We start from the raw sequence: 24663 nt of genomic DNA on the forward strand, positions 1-24663 counted from the left end.
TTCCTTGGCGACAGCTGCCGTCACTTCCGGCGGCGTTACTAAGCAACTGAGCGGTTTGCCAAACAGTCGGCAGGCAGGCGGCAGCTGGACTTCGTGTGGGAGTCGCCTTTCCAAATCTGAGAGCCCTATGGGCACCTCATCAGAGATGCTGGTGCGGTTCGGAAGGCGCAGTGGACAGGCGAAGGAAAGCACGGGTGAGCTAAACTCGCCCATCCCGGCATGGGGATTGTTTTTGGCCCCTATGGGTGAGAGGTGATGGTGCCAAGTGAGAGTGCTTAGTAGTCCAGGTGAAACGGACTCCACCAAGTCGAAAGCAGTCCCATGGGCATCGTTGAGTTCTGTGTAAATTAGTCATTTTTGCCCTCAGGTTAATTGGGAGGTAAGAAAAGTTTACATAAATAAGGGTGGAGAAAAGACAAGAAGTAGGCTGACCCAGTTGATCAGCTGGTTCAGTTCTCAAGCTGCACTGTTGCAGCTCCAAGATTCCGGTGTTTGCTGAATTTTCTTGCAATTAAGCGTTATTATTCATTGAGTGAATTGGAATGTTTTTTGGAAATATCAATGACCTCATTAAAGGCTTGGCTCTGGTGTGAATCTACAGAGTACTCTTATGAAAGTCTCTGAAGGAAAGTGTCTCAATTTTCTTATCTCCAAAGAGGAGGTAAGGTCTCACCCTAAGGCAAGTGCTTTGATAGAGTGTAAAAAATAATGCTACTTAAGGTAATGTTATTCAGATGACCTGTTATAAAATTTCATTTTTGGAATACAAGGAGCCTAGTGGGTTATCAAGCTCTTTATCAATTCCAACCATTCTAGTTTCTTAAGTCTGTAATTCCCAATTAATGTTGTCATGGTGACAACTAGAACCTTGGGAATTTGGACTATCTTCACGTCAGTGTTGAGCTTCTGTAGCAATAAAGCCCCTTGTGCCAGATGCAGAGTGAGAGCCAGATTTCTCCTCTAGTCAGCAGTGGTCCCCAACCTTTTTGGCACCAGGGACTGGTGCTCCTATGACAATCTAATGCCCGAAGTTCTGAGGTGGAGCTAGGGGTGATGCTAGCGCTGGGAAGCAGATGCAAATACAGATGAAGCTTTGATCGATCACCTGCTGCTCACCTGCTGTGTGACCTGGTTCCTAACAGGCCAAGGACCACTACCGGTCTTAGGCCTGGGAGTTGGGCCCCCTGCAGTCTGGTGGGTAGGACTAGTGAAGGACTTAGGTGGTAGCAAGAGAGGGTCATGATATATATAGGCGAGAGACAGTACCCATGTGGCATGTATTGAAAAAACACAATTACTCCAACATATTCACTTTCCTACCTATGCAGTACTGCACTAAAAGACTTAGATTTACTCGATAGGTGTTTTGTGGTAATTTATCCAAAAGTTTTCCTCTGAGCCTTAGTGCTAAATTGTAATCTTCATTTGGAAGAGGACGAAGTAGGAGAGGGGTTCAGATATGTAGATGCTATCTGTAATCATTACGTAAAGACTTCGTGGAATGATATCAGACAGAGTAGTGGAATAAAAATTTCCAAAAATCCTCTCCTCTATTAAATCAAATAGAACACTGGCAAAAATAGTCGAAATCAACTTTTTGAGAACCCAGGAAATTAACAAAAGGCTTGCAACAAGAGGGAAGTGTTTATCAAGAAAAAGCTGAATCTTGGTAACAATATGAGTTTTTTGCATTTTAATTTGCTCTAGTCCCATACTTTCCTCCCAGCTTTATGGTAATCCAGAAAACCACTGAAATCACAGTGAAATCCAATGCCTCAGCAACTTGTGGAGGGGGCAGAACATGGTTAGGTCCCTTCTAAAGCCTATTTCCCAGGTAACTGTTATTATTTGACCTGTCTGGTAGTTCTCCGGAAAAGCTGAGAGACTTATTTAAGACATTTAAGGAAACTGTCCAATCATTAGCCAACAACTAAGCTAACACGGCTGTGATTCCAATGGCCACATACAACAAAGAATACAGACTTTACAGGTTTAGTTCAGAAAAATCTAAACAAACAGCAATTGCGACAACAACAACTTCTGGGTGTGGGAAGAATCTGATTTCTAGAGTTGCCACATATTATTTAAAATGTAGTTTTCAACAAAAATGACAAGGCATGCAAAGAAATGAGAAAGTATGGCCCAAACGCAGGAAAAAAAGTTTTAATAGAATCTGTTCCTGAGGAAGTAGATGTTAAATTTACTAAACAACTTACTTATGTAAATTTGCAGCCATTGTAAATACATTCAAAGAACTAAAAAAAAAAATGTCAAAGGAACTACAGGAAAATATTAAGAATGTTGTTTCACCAAATAGAGCATATCGATAAAGAGGTAGAAATTATAAAAAAGGAACTAAATAGATATTTTGGAGTCAAAAAGCCCAATAATTGAATTGAAAAATTTACTGAAGGGGTGCAGTAACAGATTTGAGCTCACAGAAGAATCAGGGAATTGAAGATATATCAGTTGAAGTTATTCAGTCTGGGGAAAAGAAAGAAAAAATAAAAATGAGCATATCCTCAGAGAAATATAAGACAGTAGCAAATATACAAACATTATATATATATTTTTTGAGTCCTAGAAGGAGAGGAGGAAAGAAAGGGGTAGAAGAAAATATTTGAATAATGGCTCAAAAATTCCCAAATTTGATGAAAAAACATTAACCTACACATTCAGGAAGCTCACTGATTCTCAATGGTTTACCCAAATTCACAACCAGACATATCATAATCAAATTGTTAAAAGCCAAAGACAGAAGAAATCTTGGAAACAGCATGAGTGAAACAAGTCATATACAAGGAATCTAACAGCAGGTTGATGTGTTCATCTTTTAAAATTCATGGAACTATTAAGATATTTCCAGGTAAACAAAAACTGAGCAAATTCACTGCTAGCAGATTTGCCCTGCAAGAAATACTAAAAGGAGTCCTTCAGAATGAAGTGAAAGGACACTAAACAGTAACTCAAATACACATAAAGAAATAAAGACTACCATTAAAGGTAAGTACATAAGTAAATATAAAAGACAGTATAAATGTATCTTCTGTTTGTAACCCTTTTTCTTCTGATATTTCAACTATAAGAAATACAAATCTGTATTTATGAGCATACAGTGTATGCTTTTTTCCCACAAAAAGACAAATGTTACCTACAATGTAGAGATATTGGAACCCTCGCACGTTGTTGGCAGGAATGCAAATGTTACAGACATTTTGGAAAACAATTTGGCACTTCTTCAAATTGGTGAAACATGGAGTTAAAATTCTCCTAGGTATATACTTAAGATAATTAAAATATATCCACATAAAACCTTATAAATGAATGTTTATAGCAGCATTTTTTCATAAAAGCCAAATGGTGGAAATACCCAAATGCTAACAAAATGTGATACATGTATACAATGAATATTATTCACTATAAAAAGTAATCATGTACTGATATATACTATGACATGATTGAACTTTGAAAACATTGTGTAAATGAAAGAAACCAGACATAAAAGGCCATATGTTGTATGATTCCATTTATATGAAATGCCTGGAATAGGCAAATCCATAGAGATAGAAAATAAATTAGTGGTCGTCAGGGGCTGTCGAAGGGGCGAAGGGGGCAATGACTGTTAATAGGGACAGAGCTCCTTTCTGGGGTTATGAAAATGTTCAGAAATTAGCGGTGATGGTTGCACAGCCTTGTGAATAGACAACCACTGAATGTTATCCTTTACAAAGGTGAGTTTTAAGATGTGTGAAGTATATCTCAATTTAAAAAAGATTTTATAAACCATGAAAAATTTTGTCAATGATGACAGTCTCATGGACTGATTTTAGATACCCTTGGGTCACTTATGACTGCTTTTATCTCCTCTCTACTGTTCGAGAGTCTGCTTATTCATATTCCTTCTTTTTTTCTGTCCCTCTGTCTTTCATGTCCCTCCTTTCAGCTGTGACCTGTTTAACTTCTCTAATAGCCACTACTAGTATTGAATGAGAGCCATTGTGAGGAAGGACTCTTGAAATAAGATTGCCCTCTGAGAACTGAACTCTACATTAATCTAATAGATTACAGCATAGATATGTGAAATCATTCATAGCTCTGATATCAATCAGGGCTCTCTTGATCCTCAAACAGATGAGGGAACTTGTCTCAACTTCAGTGGCCATAGAGTAAAAGCCCTTTCCCACACTTTCTGTGGGTTTTCTTATTTCTTTCTTTGCCCATTTCTGCTGTTTTTGTGGTTGTTTTCTTTGTTCTCTTTCTGTGTCAGAGTCCATGTAAAGATCTTGAATAAAACATCTCATGAATGCAGTTACTCTGCTAAAGATTTGGGATATCACAGAGGAGGGATCACATTGTGCACTCCACAGCTTCTGACATCCTGCTGTCCTTCCACTGCTTCCAAAGCCTGCACACCACTGTACACTGTGTAGGAAGCAGCTGCTGCCGATAAAGGCTCTGTGGTCCACCCAGCCCCATTAGTATTTTTGTGAATTAAGTTTTCTTAATTTTACTTGCTACCTTGAAGAACTGGAACAACTCTTAGGTCGGAGAATATACTAATATGCCAGGGAATATGTTAATCAAAATGCAGACGGTTTACCTTAGTGGCCTTTGTTTAGTCAGCCTCTGATTATAAGTAACACAAACACAGTTGAGCCAATTTAGATAAAACAAAGGAAATATGTTACAAGGCTATATATATATATTTACATATATGTGTGTATATATATATTTATATATATAACTTTGGGTATAACTTTGGTTATAAATGACTTTTTTAACTCACCGTAGTTAAAACAGAAGGGGAATATTTTGGCTCACATACTTGGGAATTTAGATATCACTTGGTCCAGGACACTATTTTATTTCTCAGCTTTCCTTGGCTTTATTTTGTATGTGGAGACTTGGTACGCGGTAGGCAAGATGGTGTGGGTGGTTCTAAACTCACACTTTAGTTTATCAACCAACTTCTCACTCCCATCATCCTTAATTCAAACCCCAAGAAGATTCTAATTGATCCTGACAGCTTTTCTCTCAGTAGATTATCTTCTTTCTGGAGCCATATGATTTCTTGCTTCTGGTTTTCTCTTTACTTTGGTTTCATTCTTCTAATAAAAATAGTAAAAATAATAATAGCTAATGTTTATTGGGAACATATTGTATACTAGGCACTATTTTAAATTATTTACATATGTTCATTTAATTCTTATGCCAACCATATAAAGTAGGTACTATTAATATCTCCACTTTGCAATTATGGAATTAGAGTCAGAGGGATTAGTAATTTCATCCAGATTCTCACAGTTTGTATGTGGTCAGTTTAGAAAAAGTCCAGGTGGTTTGTCTCCATAATACATACTCTTACCCACTGTGCTTTACTACCTTTATTATGCCTATGGCCACCCAACATTATTCAAATGAATTTCCTGTTTTGGTGAATTTCCCTCCTATGAGTCCTACCTCCTTAAGTAGAAGACAGAATTTATTTTTTCTGCCTCCCTTGTGCCTAGGGCACAGGCATAGGACCTATCAGTTATACATGGGCTAGATTTATATTCTGAAGAGAGTGATATGGAGAAGCAAACAGCATGTCAAATCCATTTTCTGGGAAGAGTGGCAGCAAAGGGTGTACCAATTTCAGATATATGGTATCCAGTGGAGTGAGTTTTAAGTGGGGCAAGTTGAGGTGTCTGCTCAATGCTGCTTGCCATGAGCCTTCACTGGAACCTCATGATGTGGTTTGTGTGAGGTTTTGCATGTGTATCGTCCAAGGATAACTCTCTGGCTACCTAATATCCTTTAATAGATTTTTTTTTTATGCTTAAACTAGCTAGAGTGAGTTTGGTTATTTATAATTAAGAACCTCAGTTGATTAAAAAGGTAGGGACATTTCTCAGACAGGAGCTGTTATGAGATCCATTTTGTCATTTAGGATGCTTTTGAATTCATATAACAGAATTCCCAAATCAATCATGTTTAAAAATAAGGAAATTTATTTGCTCATATAACAGTAACTCCAGGCCTCAGATCTGGTGGATCTGAAGATCCTCATTGCCCCAGGTGCTTCCTTTGTTTCTTCTTTGCAGTTCACAGTAACAACTTCATCAAAAGGCTTCTTCCTCCCGTGATCACAGGATGGCTGCCTATCAGACCTTCATGCTTACTTGTTAATATCTCGCTTGAGAGTCACTCTCAGATGTCTCTCCTAGAAGAACAAGGAAGAACTTTTCCAAAAGTCTCACATAAACCTCTTCTCCTATTTGTTTGCTTATTACAGAAATAATTATTGGCAAGGAAGATGCAAGTATTCTTAAACTAATGAGGCCCAACCTGGAAACTGTAGTTCAGTTCTCCAAATTACATTGCCGCTGCTCAGGAAGGGGTTGAATCGAGTTGATCACAATGTCTGTAACCCCCAAAGATGAACATCCCCAAGGTTATCCATTTATAAATTGCTACTTGATTAACTTTGAAAATGCTTTTATAACAATCTGTTGGGGTAGGTATTATTGATCTCAACTTTAAAGATGTTGATACCAAGCCTCCCAGAAGTTCATTGACTTGCCCAAGTTTACGCAGTAAGGAAATGACCAAGCAAGGACTCAAATCTATGTCTTCTGATTTCAAGGTCTTGTACACTTTCCTCTTAATCCCAGCTGTTCTTAAGACAACAAGAATAAAATTATTATTTGAAACAATTTCCAGTTATCATGCCAATACAGAAATGTTAAGAAAAAATATCACTTGACTCCTCTCAAAAGTCTTTAATATTCATTTTTTAAACTTTATTAGAAATAAAGAACTCTGAAGATCAAGTTCTCTATCCACTTCTGCCTAGCAGAGAAGATCTCCGGCAGGTTGCCATAATTCCACACAATGAATGGGAAAGGATTCGAGACAGCCTTGATAGTTTGACAAGAAAAGCAGCATGCCTTCGTGCAGAAAGGAAGGCAAAGAAAGAAATGCATATCCGATCCCAAGAAGTGGTAAAACATTGGACTAATACATATGCAGTAAGTATTAACCACCCAGGAGTACATGTGCATAGAAGACTGACTTTTCTTTTTTAGTACTCATAAATATTTTTATACATAAAATATAAAAATGCATTGAAATACATTTTCAACAGCTTTATGTAGGTATAAGTGACATACAATAAACCAGGAATATTAAAAGTGTACAATTTGATAAGTTTTGACATACTCATATACCCCTGAAACCATTGTTATAATTAAGATAATGAACAAATTCATCACCCCCCAAAAGTTTCTTCATACCCTATTTTGCTTTCACTCTTCTCCGTCTCTTCTGTCTTGCCTCTAGGCAACCACTGATCTGCTTTCTATTATAAATTTCACTCTGCACAATTATTTTGAAATTCTTTCATGTTGTTGTGTATGTCAGTTATTGATTTTGTCATTATTGCTGAGTGATATTTTTTCCCAGTCTGTGCCTTGGCTTTTTATTCCATTACAGTATCTTTCAAAGAACAGAGTTTTAAATTTCATCAGTTTTTCTTGAATGGATCATTCTTTTAGTGACTTATCTAACTTATCTAAGAAGTCTTTGCCTAACCCAAGATCACAAGGATTTTCTCCTGTGTCTGAGCTGAAAATTTTAGGTCTCATATTTAGGTCTCTGGTTGATTTTTAGTTAATTTTTTGTATGAAGTGAGGTATGAATTGAAGTTTTTTGTTTGTTTGTTTGGTTTTTTTGCACGTGACTTTCCACCTGTTTCAGTGCGATTTGTTGAAAACTATACTTTCTCCCATTTGATTGGCTTTGTACATTGGTCGAAAATTCAGTTGTCCATACATATGCAGGGGGAACTTCTGGACTATCCATTCTGTTCCACTGATCTGTTCTTCTGTCTTTATTCCAATAACATACTGCCTTAAGAACTGTAGATTTAATGATAAGTCAAAATCAAGTATTATTAGCTTTCTGACTTTGCTCTTTTTCAAATTTATTTTGGCTATTTTAGGTCCTTTGCACTTATATATGAATTTTAGAATCAGCTTGTCAATTTCTACAAAAAACCAGCTGGAATTTTCATTGGGATTGTGTTGAATTTCTAGACCAATGTGGAGAGAATTTACACCTTGACAGTATTGAGTCTTCTGACCCATGAACATAGTATCTCTCTCTATTTATTCAAGTCTTATTAAATTTCAGCAATATTTTATAGTTTTCAATGTATAGGTCTTATTCACCTTTTGTCATAATTTATCCCTAAGTAATTCATATTTTAATGCTATTGTAAATGATATTTTAAAGTTTCAATTTATTATTCATTGTTAGCTATAGAAATGCAATTAATTTTTTCTATGTTGATCTTGTATCCTGCAATATTAGTTCACTTATTAATTCTAGTAGCGTTTTTGTAGATTCCATCAGATTTTCTACATAGACAATCATGAATTAGAAATTATAATTTTACTTCTTTCTTTCCAATCTGAATGCCTTTTACTTCTTTTTCTTGTCTTACTGCACTAATTAGAACTTTCAATGCAATATCGAATAGATGTACTAAGAGTGAAAATTATCACCTTTTCCTTGGTTTTAGGGTTAAAGTATTCAATTTTTCACTTTTAAGTGCTATGATAGGTACTGTAGATGCCCTTAATTGATTTTAACAAATTGTCTTCTATCTCTGAGTTGTGTTTCTTTTTTTAAAACAGAATTGTTGTTAGATGGTTTAAAGTCCTTCTTGTGTGTGTGTGTGTATTGAGGTAATTAAGAGCTTTTTATTTTTCATTTTGTTATATGGTGAGTTACATTGATTTTTAAATGTTGAACCAAGCCTGAATTCCTGGGATAACCTTCTCTTGGTCACGATATATTATCCTTTTGACGGATTTAGTTTGCTAAAATGTTATTTTTATGTCTACGTTAATGAGGGATATTGGTTTGTAATTTTCTTGAACTGTTTTTGTCTGGTTTTGGTATCAGGGTAATGCTGTTTATTGTTATGAAGGATTGGTCAGAAAGACAGAACATTAAACTATGAAGAACCAAGGCAGCTTTTTTTATGTAGCTTGGATTAGTCTGTCTGCCTCTCTCTCTCTAGAACTACATAGTGTCTTTGCTGTGCTTCTCTTTATGCTGCTGCTAGATTCTCCACCTAAGAGGTATAGTAACCCACAGTTTGGTTCCATGCACTTGAGTGTGAAGCTACTTCAAAGTGGGAAGCTGTTCTCTGACTCTTTTTATTATCTCACCTGGGGGAAAACACTAAGAAAAGATGATTCCTACTTCCCCTTTACACTTTCCTATACCATTTCAGGCACTGAGAGGCAGGTTTTATTCCTATTTTCTTTTGGAATTATTAAAACTATGTGCAAGCATAATATCTGTCTAGGTAGTTCTCATCTTTTTTTTTTTTTTTTTTTTTAAGCATCGAATGTTTCCTTTGTTGTAATATACATTATTTATTTTGGGGAGGGTACATAGAATACTTGTGGTACCTTGCTTTAGAAACAGTGTTCATAATTTATTCTCTTTTTTCTAGAGGAGGGAAGAATTATGTCATGAGTGATAGCATATATGTAATACATGACATTCTGAAAAAGACAAAACTACAGGGAAAGAAAAACAGATCAGTGATTGTAGGGGCTGCAGATATGGGGAGTGATTGACTATAACGAGCTTAGGGAATTTTTTGGGAGAATGGAACAGTTCTATAAGTGACTGTATGCATTTGTAAAACTATAAACCAAAGGGGCACATGCAAATTATACTCTAAAAAATAAAGTCTGATCCCTAAAGGGATAGGGAAGTATAGTATATCCCCTATTTTTTTTTTTACACAGAAATAGCACACTAGACATACTACTTTACACCTCCATGAGTATGAAAGAAGATGAAATGTAGTAAATGTAGTGGAAATACAGTAATAAATCTTTGTACAATATAGGTACAGAGATTGGCAAAATATTAGAAGAGAGAGCCTAGAAACAATCCCATGTTATATATGGGAATTTGACATAGTAGAGAAATGTCGTTGTAAATCAGAAGGGAACAGATAGGAATTCAATAACTGATATTGAGGTAATTGGCATATGAAAAAGATAAAATTATGTCTCTATGGTACACAATATACAAAAATTAATTTCAGCTGGATTAAAGACCTAAATATGAAAAGCAAAACAGTAAAACTTTAAAAATAAATCATAGACTATATTCAAGATTTCAGATTTCCTTAAGATGTAGAAAGTATGACCCAAAAACGAGAACAAAGACTTCATATGACATGAGACATTGGGTAGATTCCTCAAAGGTATAGAAGAGCATGTAAAATAATGTAACTGTTGATTTTTAAAAGGAACAAAAGTAGTAATAGGTATTATATAAATATATAAAGGAACTTTGGAAGTAAACATAAGAAACTAATAATAGTGGTTATTTTAGAGACTGCAGATAGAAATTAAGATTAGATGGAGTTTCATTGTATACCTTTGTAATATTTTGGGGTTTTCAGCCATGTAAACATGTTACCTACCTAAAAAAGTCAATTAAAAAATTAACTCATAAGTGTAATCTCATGTTTTACTTAATAATATATGCAAATACAATAAAGACTCATAATGAAAGCTCAAATGATCAGATTATAATGTTAAGTTATGTAAAATTAAATAAAAAAATGACAACAAAAGACTGCTTTCGTCTTTTTTATAGGGGATGAAAGAACAGAAACTTGAAGCCAAAAAGAAGCGTGATGAAGAAATAGAGGCAGAAAGACAAATTCTTGACCTGGAAGAAGCAATTCACAAACAAGGAGAAAGAAAAAAGGCCATTGAATATGCAAAGCAATATCAATTTTATCAGACAGAAAGAGTGAAAAACTTTCATGTACTACTTGGTTTTCTTACATTTTTATATATATTTAACATCTACACCATTAGACTTTATTTTCTTAAAATACTGCAATTTGTTTTGTAGTCCGGACTACTTCTTACTAGAGTTATGAAAGAACGTGATGCACAAATTGAATCCCAAAAGAGCAAAATAAAATCAGATAAAAAATGGGAGGAACAACTGAAACTTAACATTGAAAAAGCTTTTAAAGAAGAACAGGAAAAAGCAGAAAAACGACGCAGAGATAGAGTGGCTCTTGCCAATGATCATTTAAAACAGTATGTACACATAAATTACCTTTTTTGTGCGTTCCTCTTTTTCTCATAATGGATATAGCTTTTTTTTTCTGATTACAAAAATAATACATGCTAAATTCCTAGTAAGTAGAAAAAATACAAAGAAAGAGGCTAAAAATCACTATTACATCACTATTACTCCCTTACCCAGAGATCGGTTACTATTGTCACAATAGTGTTGCATAAGAAACAACCACACAATCTAGTGGCATTCAACAATAAACATTTATTTCTTGTGTATCTGTGGGTTGGTTAGACCTGGCTGGGCAGCTTTTCTTCAAACTGCAGAACTGGCTGTGTTTGCTTATTGTTGTGGGGAGGGCTCTGATCTCCTACATGCATTATTCATTCTGAGGTCCAGGATGAAGGGACAGCAACTATCTGGGAGAAACTTTTCTTATGATATTGACAGATGCAAGAGAGTGAGCCCAAGCTTGTAAGACGATGGCTAAACCCAAAGTCAAAGGTCAGCGAAATCACTTGTTTTACCCTGAGTCTAAAGCGAGTCACATGGCCACACCTAACAACAGTGCAACAGAGAAATAGACTCCCAGAGAAATGGAGAGTGAGAGAGTCTTTTTGAACAGTAATCTAATCCACCACTGTAATCCGTTACTGTTTTGGTATATAGCCATACAGACTTTTTTTTGATGGTGGTGGGTGGAAGGGGTCGGATTCATTGAGGTATAATTTACATTAAAGAGAATTAACCTTTTAAAAAGCATAGAGCTGTATTACCATTTCTGAATCAGGATATGAAACACTTTCATTGCCCCCAAAATTTCCCTCATGCCCCTTTGCACTAAGTTCTGTTTCCTACCCTCAGCCTCTAAAGCTGCTTTCTCTATATAGACGAATCAACTAGGACTCTCCTGTACTAAATTGCCTTAATAATAGCATAGGGAACTCACTGGCTCCTTTAACCGTATAGTCCTTCAGGGCACTGAAGTTAAGTGAAGAGATGCCAAGAAAAAAAATTTTGATTGGGCATGTATGAAAGAAAGGTTTATTCCTCAGTCCTTTTGTCCATTTAAGTGAGTTGTTGATCTGCCATGTGCCCACCTGTTTGGGAAGGAAAACAACTAGAGAAAGCAGCAGATAGAGTGGCAGCGGAGCAGGCTGCGTAATTGTTGATTGGCTGACAAGGATGCACGGGCAAGTAGACATCTCAGGCTTCAGCTGTCTTGCCAGGATGCGGAGGATTGACTGCTAGATGAGGGCACTCAGAATCTGCAATAAACTGCCAATGGCAGAAGCTCCTGGCGTTGATGGTTGTGAGTCTTAGTGGGTGGATTAAAGAGGTAGAGCTGGAGCTAAATCTCTCAGATCAGAACTCTGCAGTGAGGAGACTGCTCTAGATTATCTGAAGAACTTATGTATAAGTCCTGTGAGAGAACCAGCATTTGATGGCTTACCACTCGGAAGGCATCAATAGCTAGTTAATGTTGTCTAAAGGAAGAATGGCAATCAAAGTGGCCAGTTGGTTAAGGAAACTTTTGTTCCTCAGCTTCCATTAAACACCATCTCCTGAGGGGCTAGACCCATAGCTTAGGTAGCATCATCTAGTGCTGAAATTGAGAAGCACTAAGAAGCACTATGGCTTAGGGACTTCGCAGAAAAACAATGTAACTATTTCATCATACATTCATTTAATTACCTGGTTCTTTCTAAAGGAAAGGAACATTTGAATTTAGTGTGGGATTTAATTTAAGTGAGGAATGAAACAAATTTCAAAGGAAAAAAATATTTGTAGTTCTGGGCTAACCAAGATTGGGTTTAGTTTTAATCACTGCTCTTTATATATCTGTTTTTGTCCCCTGCCAAATCTACAATTTCTCTCGTATAACTTCAGATCATTCCAGGTTGGAATATAAGTTACTTCTTTAAAATATAACCTATTTTTCTGCTTTGCTCTCAATTATAATTCTGGTTTTGCTTTAGAATAAAGGAACGTGAAGAGGAAGAAGAGAGAAGGAAAAAACATAAAGAAAAAGATGCTGAGGAAATAAAGCAACAGCATTTATTATATGAAATAGAAATGAGAAAAAAATTAGATAAGAAACAAGAAGAGATAAATGAAAGCAGGAGACTGTTTTTTGTAAGTTGAAAATACAGCATTTCTTCAAAATGTGTGCAAAGTCCAATGCCTAACATTTAATATCTTTTTTAATAGACAATAGTGATGTAGAAAGCAAGTTGCTGTTAAGTTGGGTTTATGAGTATACTTTAGGGGAGCTATATTTGCTAGGGTTTTATATGGATGTTCATGTACATGAACAATAAAAGGAGAAGAGAATTAACTTTTTTTCAAAGGAATTTTCTTATCCTTAAATTTTTCTAAGGAATTAATTTTCTTATCCTTAAATGGAAAGTTGTTGTGAGGAATGAATGGAGTGATATATGTTCAGTATTTGCTGCACTATTATGTGTTCATAAATGGTAATTATTTTATGGCTGTTGCCATTTATTTTGTAATTTTTACATTTTTAAAAAAATTAGTTTTTATTCTTAAGTAATATGCACTGAGCTAAAACATCAAACAATACCAAAAGGCTTCACCCCTTCTGCTTCTTTGCTTCACCTTTTCTGCTCGGAGGCAACCACTTCCAAGTTATTTTAGCTGTTTCTTCTGGTATAAAATTATATTCTAAATAACATATATTTTAAAAATATATATGAAGTTCTAAAGATACGTATCTTGATTCGTCAATTCTAGACCTTTTCTCTCTCCTGGTTGTTGTTGAGGATTGAGCTCAACTGAAACAGCTTCCCTTTTTTTTTGGTTTGCTATTCTTAGAACATAGATGGTTTCGGTCCTCAAGTTTGCCTTGTGGCCCTGAATGGCTGCTGTAGTCCCACCTTCATGTCCACATTGAAAGAAGCAAGAAGGAAGAAAGGATGAAGAACAAAAAGAGAGTGCCCTATCAGTTCTCTTTTTAAGGAACTTTTCCAGAAGTCCCACTTGACAATTTCCATTAAATCTTATTGGTCATAATGTAGTCACACCAGCTGAAAAGAAAGCTTGTAAATACAGCCTTTTAGCTGAGCATGATGAACAAAATCTGGGTCTTGCTACTGATGCAGAAGAAAGAATCTTGGGTAGGCAATAATTGTTCCTGCCATTTTTGTTTTTTGTTCAACTGAGAGTTATCCTCAATTTTGTCTTCAAGCCTTCTTTGAATTTTTAATTTTATCAAAGTTCTAATTTCTAAGAGTTTACTTTTAATCTTAGTATTCCTTTTATACAAAATCTTATTCTTGGTTCATGGATGTGATATTTTTATCTCTCCAAGTCATTTTGGAGTGGGACAGACCATGTTTTGAATCCTGACTCTGCCACATACTAGTTCAGTCAATCTGGTGGGGAGAATAAGAAATAGGTAGATAGCGGATGGTGTAAGAAGAACACTTTATTCTGTATATCTTTTAGATATTTTTAATGTGTGTGCCACGTGATTATATTAACTACTCAAACATTACATGAAAATTGTATCTATTCATTGTATTTTTTCTGATTATAGAATTATTTTTAATTGCATAATTTTAAGGACATTAGATACTTGCAAAGAAATACAGAAAAACATTAAGAAGATGTAAAACTCATCTATAATCTCATACCCCAGAGCTAACTACTGTTAACATTTGATATGTTTCTTCTAGTTACATATACATTATAAAGTTGTACTTACATATATTTGCAGAACTAAAATATGCTACGTTTTATATTCTGCTGCCCTCCTTTTACCAATTATATTATTTGTATCCTTCTCATGTCACTGTGAATATAGCTTATTTAACTATTTCTCCATTGAAAATTTAGAGGTTGTTTTCAACTTGTCACCTTTATAAATAACTGAGATGACATACATGGTACATAAAACCTAATGTACATCTCTGATGATATCTTTGGGATAAATTTCCAAGAGAGAAATAACTGGGTCAGAAGCTGTGCCCATTTGACAGATTCTTATTAGATATTCATCTGTTGAAAGATATTTTTCTTTGTGATAGGATAATACATAATTTTTTTTCTCCAAGGAACATATGAATGATAAAAATATCATCAAAGCCGTAGAACAGCAGCACCAAGAGGAGGAAGATGAAAAGATTAGGAAATTTATCAAAGCAAAAAAGCGTCTTACACAAATGGCGGAAGAAAAAGAAGCTGAAGCACTCAGGTAAGCTTTTAAAATGATTTATGTTAACAAAGTACTACCTGAAATTATTATATTATTAATTAGAAGTTGTGATACGAGAATAAAGGAATAAAGGTCTCATTATTTTACATATGACTAGGGCTTTTAGTGACATAATTTCAGTTTGGGGCATGTGAGTTGGGTTCCCTTGGAATATTGAGGACATCTATTGAGTAAATGGTTGGAAATCCTGGAAATCTGTGCTCTAGGAGAGGGGTATGAATTGGAGATAGCTTTATGAGCCATTGATATGTAAGTTGTAGTTGCAGCTGTGGATACAGGTGACCCTAAGTTAGGGTGAATAGGTAAGAAATGAAGGTGACATGGTCCCTAGAGAAGCCCATATTTAAGGGTCAAATAGAGAAGGAAGATAATGTGAAGACCAAAGAATAATTTCTAGAGACTGGAGGAAAACTGGAGAAACAGCAGAGGAGGGGAGTTTCTGTAAGAAGAGAGCAGTCATCACTGTTAGATCAAGAGAGGGATTAAATGAGATGTTTAAATAAAGTGTTTATCAGATTTGGAGGTCATTGCTTACTTTAGTGAGCAGTTTGGAATGAGGTGACAGGAAAGTAAGAAGCCAGTTGCAGTACCTTCTGTTTCTGTCTATATCATGCTTTTCCCTAATGCAAAATCCTCTGATGGCTTTATATCACAGTCAAGAGTCTCTACTGCAGTCCATAAGGCTTGACACCCATCCTAATTCCCAGCCATCCCAGCCTCATCTCAGACCTCATCTCTTACTGTTCTCTGTTTCTTTTGCTCTTCAAAGTTGTTTACCCTGTACTTCTGTACACATCCTGGGGAATGCTCACTTCCCTTAACTCTTTCAGATCATTACTCAAACAGTGTGTTCTCATTGAGGCCTTCCCTGACTACCTTAAGATTACAACCCCACTCCCCACATTGCTTATCCCTGTAACTGCTTTTTTTCCTCATCGCATAATATAACACTATTTTAATTATTTGTTTTGTTTACTGTTCCCCTACCCCACTATAATGAAAGCTCCATGAGTGCAGAGATTTTTTTTAATGTTTTTATTGTTATGTCCCCAGCACCTGGACTAGTGCCTGGCTCATAGTAGGCAATTAATACAAGTGTTTAAAATGTTTTTGAAAGCCTAGGTAAAATGTCACCTTTTTGATGAAGGCTTTCTTTCTTTCTTTCTTTTTTTTTATTCGCCCATATCATTTTCCAGCTTTCTCATGGCATTTATCACTTGTTGCCTTGTATAGTTATTTGCAAGAATGTCTTTTCTCCACTTCAAATTGTAATTTCCTTGGGGCGTGCACTATGTCCTTTCTTATTGTTTCTCTCATGTTGCTTTGCAGATTTACCTAATAATTTACTGAATTTGTCACATCAAAATTTAAAAATATTTTTTGCCCAATCTCTTAAATAAAAATGTCCCATTCATTTAAAAAATACAATAATCTTTCCTTACCCAGTTTAATGGATTCCGAGAGGATGGATTTATTCAGAATTTTGATAACTTTTACTAGATATTTTGCAATTTAATTTAAAGAAAAGCCTCTGATTTATTTTTAACCTAAGCCTCCAGTATTAAACAGGGTAACATAATAAAGTATCTTAAAATATTTTTCATTATAGAGAATTTAAACACTGTTTCCTATGCACACACATACAGGAGACCATATTATATGTATTACTCCCTTTGGATTTTTAGAATAGCATTCTCACATGATAGTATTCAATCTGATAACTGAGATGGCCATTAAGTGACTGACAAGTGGATAGGGTATATAGCATGGATATGCTGGACAAAGGGAGGATTCACATCCTGGGCAGGATGGAGCGAGATTTTATCACACTACTCAGAGTGGTGTGCAATTTAAAAATTATGAATTGTTTATTTCTGGAATTTTTTATTTAATACTTTTGGACCATGGTTAACCATTGATAACTGAAACCATGGAGAGCAAAACCACAGATAAGGGGGTACTACTGCATACTTTATTCTAAAAATGAAGTATTAAAAAATAATTTTCACTTAAAACAATCAATATATATAAGGAGCAATGAGATTCCTTTTAGTCTTATAAAAGACTATATAAAACATCTGACTCAGATTATATTGGCTCCATAGCATGACTATTCATGATTTGACAAGTGACAGTTATTTTGTTGTAGGACAATGGAGGAACACAGAGAAAGAATAAATAAATTCCTGGGTGAACTAATAAAAGAGAAACTTGACAATGAAGATTTGATTATTGCTAGAGATATTGCAGAAGCTGAGGCTGAATGGGAAAAAAGAGAAAAAGAGAAATATGAAAAAAACAAAGCAGAATTAAAAGCAATTGCAGAATATAGAGACATTGTGGTAAGCAATTCAATTATGACAAATAAAAATAAAAAACAAATTTAAGCCCTTTTCACCGTGGTTTCCACAATCCCTCTGCCTCTCTGACAAAAAAATAGCAGATTTGAAAAACAATGTATGAATTTTCTTGTATTCTTGAAATCAGACCAAAAGATGACATGACAATCACTTACAAATAATGTATTTATAGATGCCAGGTAATCATCTCTTGTTTCAGAATCATCTGAAATACAAAAATTGTTACTCATTTAATATAGTTTCATTTGAATGTTTTTAAGGCAAATCAAATAAAAATCACTCTACTGCATTTCTGTATTTCTTAGCCTTCAGAATTTATTTCCTATATGACTATCTTAGCACTTAAATTTTTAGGATAGGTTATAAATATTGTAGCAATTAATTTTTTATCTATAAATATTTCTCTGCCTTAGGAAGATATTCCTTTTATGTCTCTATATTTTTGTTTTAAACTAATATCATTCTGTTTTCATTGTGTTTCCTGATATTCGAGGAATAGAATAAAACCAAAGTAAACTGGGCACATCAGCTCAGGTGCCTACAATTTTCTGCTCTTGCATTGCTCCTCACTGACTTTCTGCTTGGAGCTTTCTGACTCCATGCCTTGTTTAGAGAGAATTGGTTGCTAAAAATGGTTTTAATGTTTTCCTTTGTCTTTTAACGTCTAGATGAAAAAGAAAGAGGAAGAAGAAAGACAAAGAAAAATAGAGGCTAGAGAACAATTGCTGGCTATCAAGAAAGCAGATCAGATTTTCTGGGAGCATGAAAAGGAGAAAAAACGCAAAGCTGACAAGGAATGTCGAGAAATTCAAGATGCCCATATTCAGCAAATGGTAGTTATTCCTACATGTTTATCCTTAGTTTAGGAATAAATATGTAATATAGAGTTCATGCTAGTTTTCTGTTTCCCAAGCAGCTTTCTTTGTCAAGTAAGATCAGATAGTCATTATGGTTATGACACAATAAGATATATAAGAAATGTGGAGTTAGTTTCTGTTTTTATCTGTATTAAAGTTCTCATACTAGACTTATGTCTTTTCCACAAGTATTTACCCTTCTTTGGTGTCTATTGTGCTTCAGTAAATATTGAAGAAAATATAAATGCCATAATGCTCATTTTCTTCATTTTACTTTCCCCCCTCTTTATAACTATAACCCAGAGACTATGTTGATTGAGGTCTTGTAGTTTTGTATTTGAGAGAGTAAGAGTACCAGAGATTTTAGAACATGTCTTGAGGATCTGGCATTCAATCATTTGTGAAAAACTGTTTTCCAAAATGGCTGTACCATTTCCATCCCTACCAGCAATGTATATGAGAACAAGTGGCTTCATATCCTAACATTTGGTATTGTCATCCTTTGATTTTAACCCTTCTAGTGTAGTGACAGCTCATGCTATTTTGCATTTCCCTAATGACCAAAGATATTGAACATCTATCCATGTTCTTTTTAGCCATTTGTGTGCCTTCTTTTGTGAACTGTCTATTCAAATCTTTTGCTGATTATTTAATTGGGTGGTTTGGTAGCTTATTGAGTTTTAACTTATTGTTTAATGCAGTAAAATATAGATAATATAAAGTTTACCATTTTACCTATTTTTAAGTGTACATTTCAGGGGCATAAGTACATTCACATTGATGTGCAACTATCACTACTATCCATATCTGTAACTTTTTCTTCATCATATAATGAAACTCTGTGCCCATTAAACAGCAACTCTCCATCCCCTCTTCTTTCCAGCCTCTGGTAACCATTGTTCTACTTTCTGTCTCCATGAATTTGATTTTTCCAGATATCTAATATTAGTGGAATCATACAACATTTGTGCTTTTTGTCTCTTATCTCACTTAGTGTAATGTGTTCAAGGGTCATTTATGTTGCAGCATGTGTGAGAATTCATTCCTTCTTAAGGCTGAATAATATTGCATTGTATGTATATACCACATTTTGTTTATTCATACATTCATCAGTGGACAAGTGGGTTGTTGCCATCTTTTGGCTATTGCAAATAATGCTTCTGTGCACATTGGTATACAAATATCCCTTAGAGTTTCTGCTTTCAATTCTTTTGTTAATATACCCAGAAATGGAATTCCTGGGTTATATGGTAATTCTATGTTTAATTTTTTTTTTTAAGAACCACCATTCTGTTTTCTACAGCAGCCATCCCTTTTTACATTCCCACCAGCATTGTTCAAGGATTCCATTTTCTCCAACTTCTCAACAAATCGTTGTTTCCTGAGTTTGTCGTTGTTGGTTTTCTTGTTGTTTATAATAGCCATCATAATGGGTTTGAAGTGGTATCTTATTGTGGTTTCACTTGCATTTTTCTAATAATTTAATAATGTCAAGTATCTTTTCATATGCTTATTGGCCATTTCTGTTCAGCTTGAACTTCCTTTAGTGGGTTTTATAGTATAGATGGGCTAGTAATAAATTCATTCAATTTGTTTTTCTGATTTCATCTTTATCTTGCCTTCATTGAGTATAAAATTATTGGATATCATTTTTCTTCAGTTCTTTGAATATGTTGTTTCAGTGTCTTCTGGCCTTCATTTTTTATAAATAGAAATCTGCTGTTAATTATATTGTTGGTGCCTATATATGATGTCATTTTTCCCTTGCTGGTTTTAAGATTTTCTCTTTATTTTTGGCTTTCAGCAGATTGACTATGATGTGTTTTTCTTCTTTTATCCTATTTGGGGTTTGTGGTACTTCTTGGATGTGCCAGTTAATATCACCACATGTGGGAAATTTTTAACCATTATTTCTTTAAATATTTTCCTGACTTTTTTATCCTCCTCCCCGCCCCCGGGACCCAATTTGTACATACAAAGAGACATTTGATATTATACCACAGATCTCTGCTGCTCTGTTCATTTTGTATCATTCTTTTTCTCTCTTTTCTTCAGATGGGACAATTTCTATTGATCTAACTTCAAATTCATTGATTCTTATGTTGAACTCATCTAGTGAATTTTTCATTTCAATTTTGAACTTTCAACTTTACAATTTTCATTTGATTCTTTTTTATAGTTTCTATTTCTGTTTGGATTCCCTATTTACTCATTCAGAGCATATTTCCTTTAATTCATTGGATATGTTCATAATAACTGCTTTGAAATCTAATTGCTAAATTCAGTATATATTTCCACTGCAAGTTAGTTGTTTTTTTCTTTAGAACAATGTAACACTTTGTTTCTTTGCAAGTCTAGTTATTTTAATTGAAAACTTAACATTGTATAGAATATGTTGTAGATTCTTTTTTGTCCTGAGAGTTGTTGCTTTTTATGTTAATAGGCAATTACTTTCCCTGGATGCAAGCTATGAATTCTGTTTTTACCACAATAGATAGCCTAATAGGTATGACTCTGCTCAGGCTTGTTTTTTAAAGCCTGACTCTCTAGGATTGACCTCACTGCACTGGCATTGACAGTCAACCAGTAACGTAGGTAGAGAGTTTATGTACAGATATCTTTAGCCATCAATGCTCTTATCCCTGCTGCATAAGTTGTGTGTGGATTGAGAATGGTATTCCAAAGAACAGCAAATTCAAAATTTCCTCCACACTTTTAATTTTTGCTAAGCTCCCTGGGGTCTCTTAGGTAAATGTGTAGCTTGATATCAGCTAGCCAGGGAAGTCTGTGGTTCATCATCTCAGCCCTTCAAAACTGCCTCACTTCCATAATCTTCCCCTTAAATTTCGAGCTGCTTTGCTACCCAGCCCAAATTGAGTCCACCATTGTTGTCCAGTAAATCTGTAAGTTTTCATCACCTGAGCTGGAGCAATAACAATGCCCTCCAGACAAGAATGCCATCAACTTGCAGTTCTTACGCAATTTAGCACCAGTTTTTCATGTGAAAACACTTCTCAAGTATTTGCCTGTACATGGTCACTTTCTAATGTTCTGAAATTGTGATTTTAATAATTATTAATAATAAAACTTGCTACCTGTAGAGGGGAATTAGCCAGCCTCCTCATGCAGCCTTTCTAAGTAGAATCTGCCATACTATTTTGAAGCAAATCCCAGAGATCATATCATTTTATTGATGCATTTCAGTATGTATCTCTAAAACTCGGGGATTCTTTAGAAGTTAATGTAATAACCATTCCATTATCACATCTAAAACAATTAATGTCCAGTATTTAAATTTCCTCCAAATTGTCTCATGAATACTTTTTAAACTGTTCAATCAGGATCATATAAGGCGCATATATTCTATTTGATTGATGTCTTTCGAGTCTCTTTTAATCTATAACTCTTCCTCCACCCCCATCCTTTCTTTAAGAAATTAATTTCATATCCCATCCTCTTTTTGTCTTAAGTTCTCCCTTCTTGTCTTATGTGTCTTACAGTTTATTTTTTGAAGAAACTGGGTTTCTTGTCTTTTAGAATTATTAGTCTAGATTTTGCTGGTTGGATCCCTGTGGTGTGGTAATATATTCCCTGTATTTCATGTAAAATCCAGTTTAGGTCAGATTCGGGTTCAATTTTGGGGTAACATTTCTTATAGGTGGTATTGTGCACTTCCAGTAGAAGGCACACAATGACTGTTGTCTCACTTTCTGTGATATGAACAAGCCTTTGGTGATCATTGCCTAAATCTCTTAATTCATGAGGTGGCAAAATGTTGATATTCTCATTCCTCCTGATTCATTTGCTGACATCTTCTAGAAACTTTTCATGATCAGCAGTTTGGTTTCCTTTAAAGGAAAGGCAAGTAAATACTTATTTCTTTTACTTTATTTTCCAGTTTTCCAAATAACTAGCTCTATAGCATCCTTTGAAAGGTGCTTGTTACTTTACCCCCTTTGGTTATAAATTTTAGGACTTTAACAAATATTTTAAAAGTTTATGAATCTGTTATTTCCGCTTAGTCCATATCAAATTTGAGGCACCAATCATATATATGAATTATGTACTCTTTTCCTTCCATTATCATTTCCAATCTGTACCTCAAATGTTTCTCCCAGTTCCCTCAATATCTTTCTACAAGCTACCACAAAATCAACATATTCCAATTGCTTCTTAAGCCCCACAATATAGTATTTTACCTTTGATGAAATAATTTTTTAGCTTTTTTTTTTTTTGACTTTTTAAAAGTTTATCGAATGTCATTTTCTATTTTTTCAAACTCCTGGTATTCTATCACCAATCCAACAAACAGCATATAAGCCTTGATTTTGAATTCCATCACTCAGTAATAAAAATTTGGTATTCTGTATTCAGATGGTTGCTCTACTTCCTCATAAATTTCAATTTATGGTAGATATCAGGTTCGGGGTACTATTTTATGCTTAAGTATTGGTGATTTTGAAAAATATTTTCATGAGTATTAAATATGTTTATAAGTAGACAAAATCACCCAATTGTTGACAAACTCAGCATTTCTTAAAATGCTGCTGAGAGGACAAAATGAAAAGTTGTCAACCAAAACTTCATAGAAATCTTTAAAAGCCATTAAAATCACCTCATAAAAAGTCAAAAGAACAATGTTTTTATAAGTATAAAGTTAAAAAATTTTATGAGTTGTTGGTAGATTGCTTATTTGTTCCACCTACCCAGCTCCTGATCAACCTACACTGATAAATGTCATTTGTTACAACTGCAAATTCTTGGGCACGAGAGAATGTAATTCGTTTAACTTAGTTCAGGTATTCATTGCCAATCTAATCTTACGTGGTCACATGGTATATTCAGGACTTATGAGAATGAGTTTAAATGAGTTCCTTCAGAGTAGTGGATGGGCGGGGACAACAATTGGTATGTCTTCTATACCTGCCAAAGTACACATTATAAATGGTAGAAACAGGGTTCTAAACTTGGTTATTTGGCTTTTAGCTAAATTTCATTTTTAAATATTTTACTATATTGTTTGTTTGAAGATGTATCATCACATAAGATTATTAAGGTAAGTCTCATTGAGCTACGACTTTTGAGCATGATACTATTGTGAGAAGCTTGGGAGAATTTCTGAAAATTATAGTACATAGTTATTAAGTCAACTTGTCAAACATCAGTGAGTTTAAAAATTATATCTACAATTTGAAATGCTATGTATATTTAGAAAATTGATCTTGTTTACCAATGTGAATTGTATTTTCTTTTTTTCCCCAATAGGCCAAAAATAAACTTAATGCAAAGCAGGCAAAACAAGCAGAATTAGAGTATTACAGACTTACTGAAGCTCTTGTGGCTGAAAAGGAGAAAGAATTTCAGGATTATGCCAGAGAAGTAATTGAACTTGAGTCTGATTCAACAAATAAATATACTTATCCTCTTGTAAAAGCTGTACAAGAAGGACCTGGAGGTGGCCGCGGACCAGTTTTTGTGGACAGAGGTGGATTAAGACCCAGCTATCAGACAACTGATAACACTGGAGTCCAGCTCCCTTTTTATAACTCTCAGGGATCAGACTATACTAATTTTCAAAAGACTAAAGGAAGGCTAGGTTTTACATGGTAGAAAAAGGTTTATTTTTAAGATTGAGAGACTAAGTTGTAGCTAATATGAACTACAAATATAAGTGAATTATATGGTTGTAATTTCTGTTAATAAAGCTGCTCTTCGTCTGAGTACAATTGTTTGATCTTCACTACTCAAGGTTAATTTAAAAAACATTTTGATTATACACCACATAAAATTAAGAATTTTATGCATTTAAAAATATGTATTCAGTGGTATTTATATTCATAATATTTATAACCATTATCATTATCTAGTTCCAGAACCTTTTCATTGCTCCAAATGGAAACCCTACAGGCACTTCTTTCTCCCTCTCCACAGCCCTTGACAGCCACTCATCTGCTTTGTCTCTGTGGATCTGCCTGTTTTGGACATTTCATATAAATGGAATCATACTGTGGTCTTGGTTCTGGCCTGTTTCATTTAGCATTATTTTCAAGATTTAGCTATGTTGTACTGTTATCAACACTTCATTCCTTTTTAT

At 34.6% G+C, this 24663-nt stretch overlaps 1 protein-coding gene across 4 annotated transcripts; it reads left to right on the top strand.

Annotated features, from left to right (window-relative positions):
• The first annotated feature begins 57 nt into the window (after window positions 1-57).
• On the top strand, window positions 58-24295 carry CCDC173 (coiled-coil domain containing 173). Of its 4 annotated transcripts, none has more exons than XM_036237294.1 (10): window positions 104-194; window positions 2857-3003; window positions 6793-7013; window positions 10678-10851; window positions 10942-11135; window positions 13095-13251; window positions 15192-15331; window positions 17502-17694; window positions 18381-18545; window positions 23835-24295. In XM_036237294.1, the coding sequence occupies exons 3-10, from the start codon at window positions 6963-6965 to the stop codon at window positions 24177-24179; spliced, it is 1419 nt and encodes a 472-aa protein (XP_036093187.1). In that variant the 5' UTR covers window positions 104-194; window positions 2857-3003; window positions 6793-6962; the 3' UTR covers window positions 24180-24295. The 4 variants fall into 4 exon arrangements, with proteins under 4 accessions (XP_016020886.2, XP_036093189.1, XP_036093187.1 ...); XM_036237295.1 differs by having other exon boundaries at window positions 6842-7013; XM_016165400.2 differs by lacking the exon at window positions 2857-3003 and having other exon boundaries at window positions 58-194.
• The last annotated feature ends 368 nt before the right edge of the window (window positions 24296-24663 follow it).

This window comes from Rousettus aegyptiacus, unplaced genomic scaffold (genome assembly GCF_014176215.1).
Source record: "Rousettus aegyptiacus isolate mRouAeg1 unplaced genomic scaffold, mRouAeg1.p scaffold_m13_p_2, whole genome shotgun sequence".
Classification (NCBI taxonomy): Eukaryota; Metazoa; Chordata; class Mammalia; order Chiroptera; family Pteropodidae; genus Rousettus; species Rousettus aegyptiacus.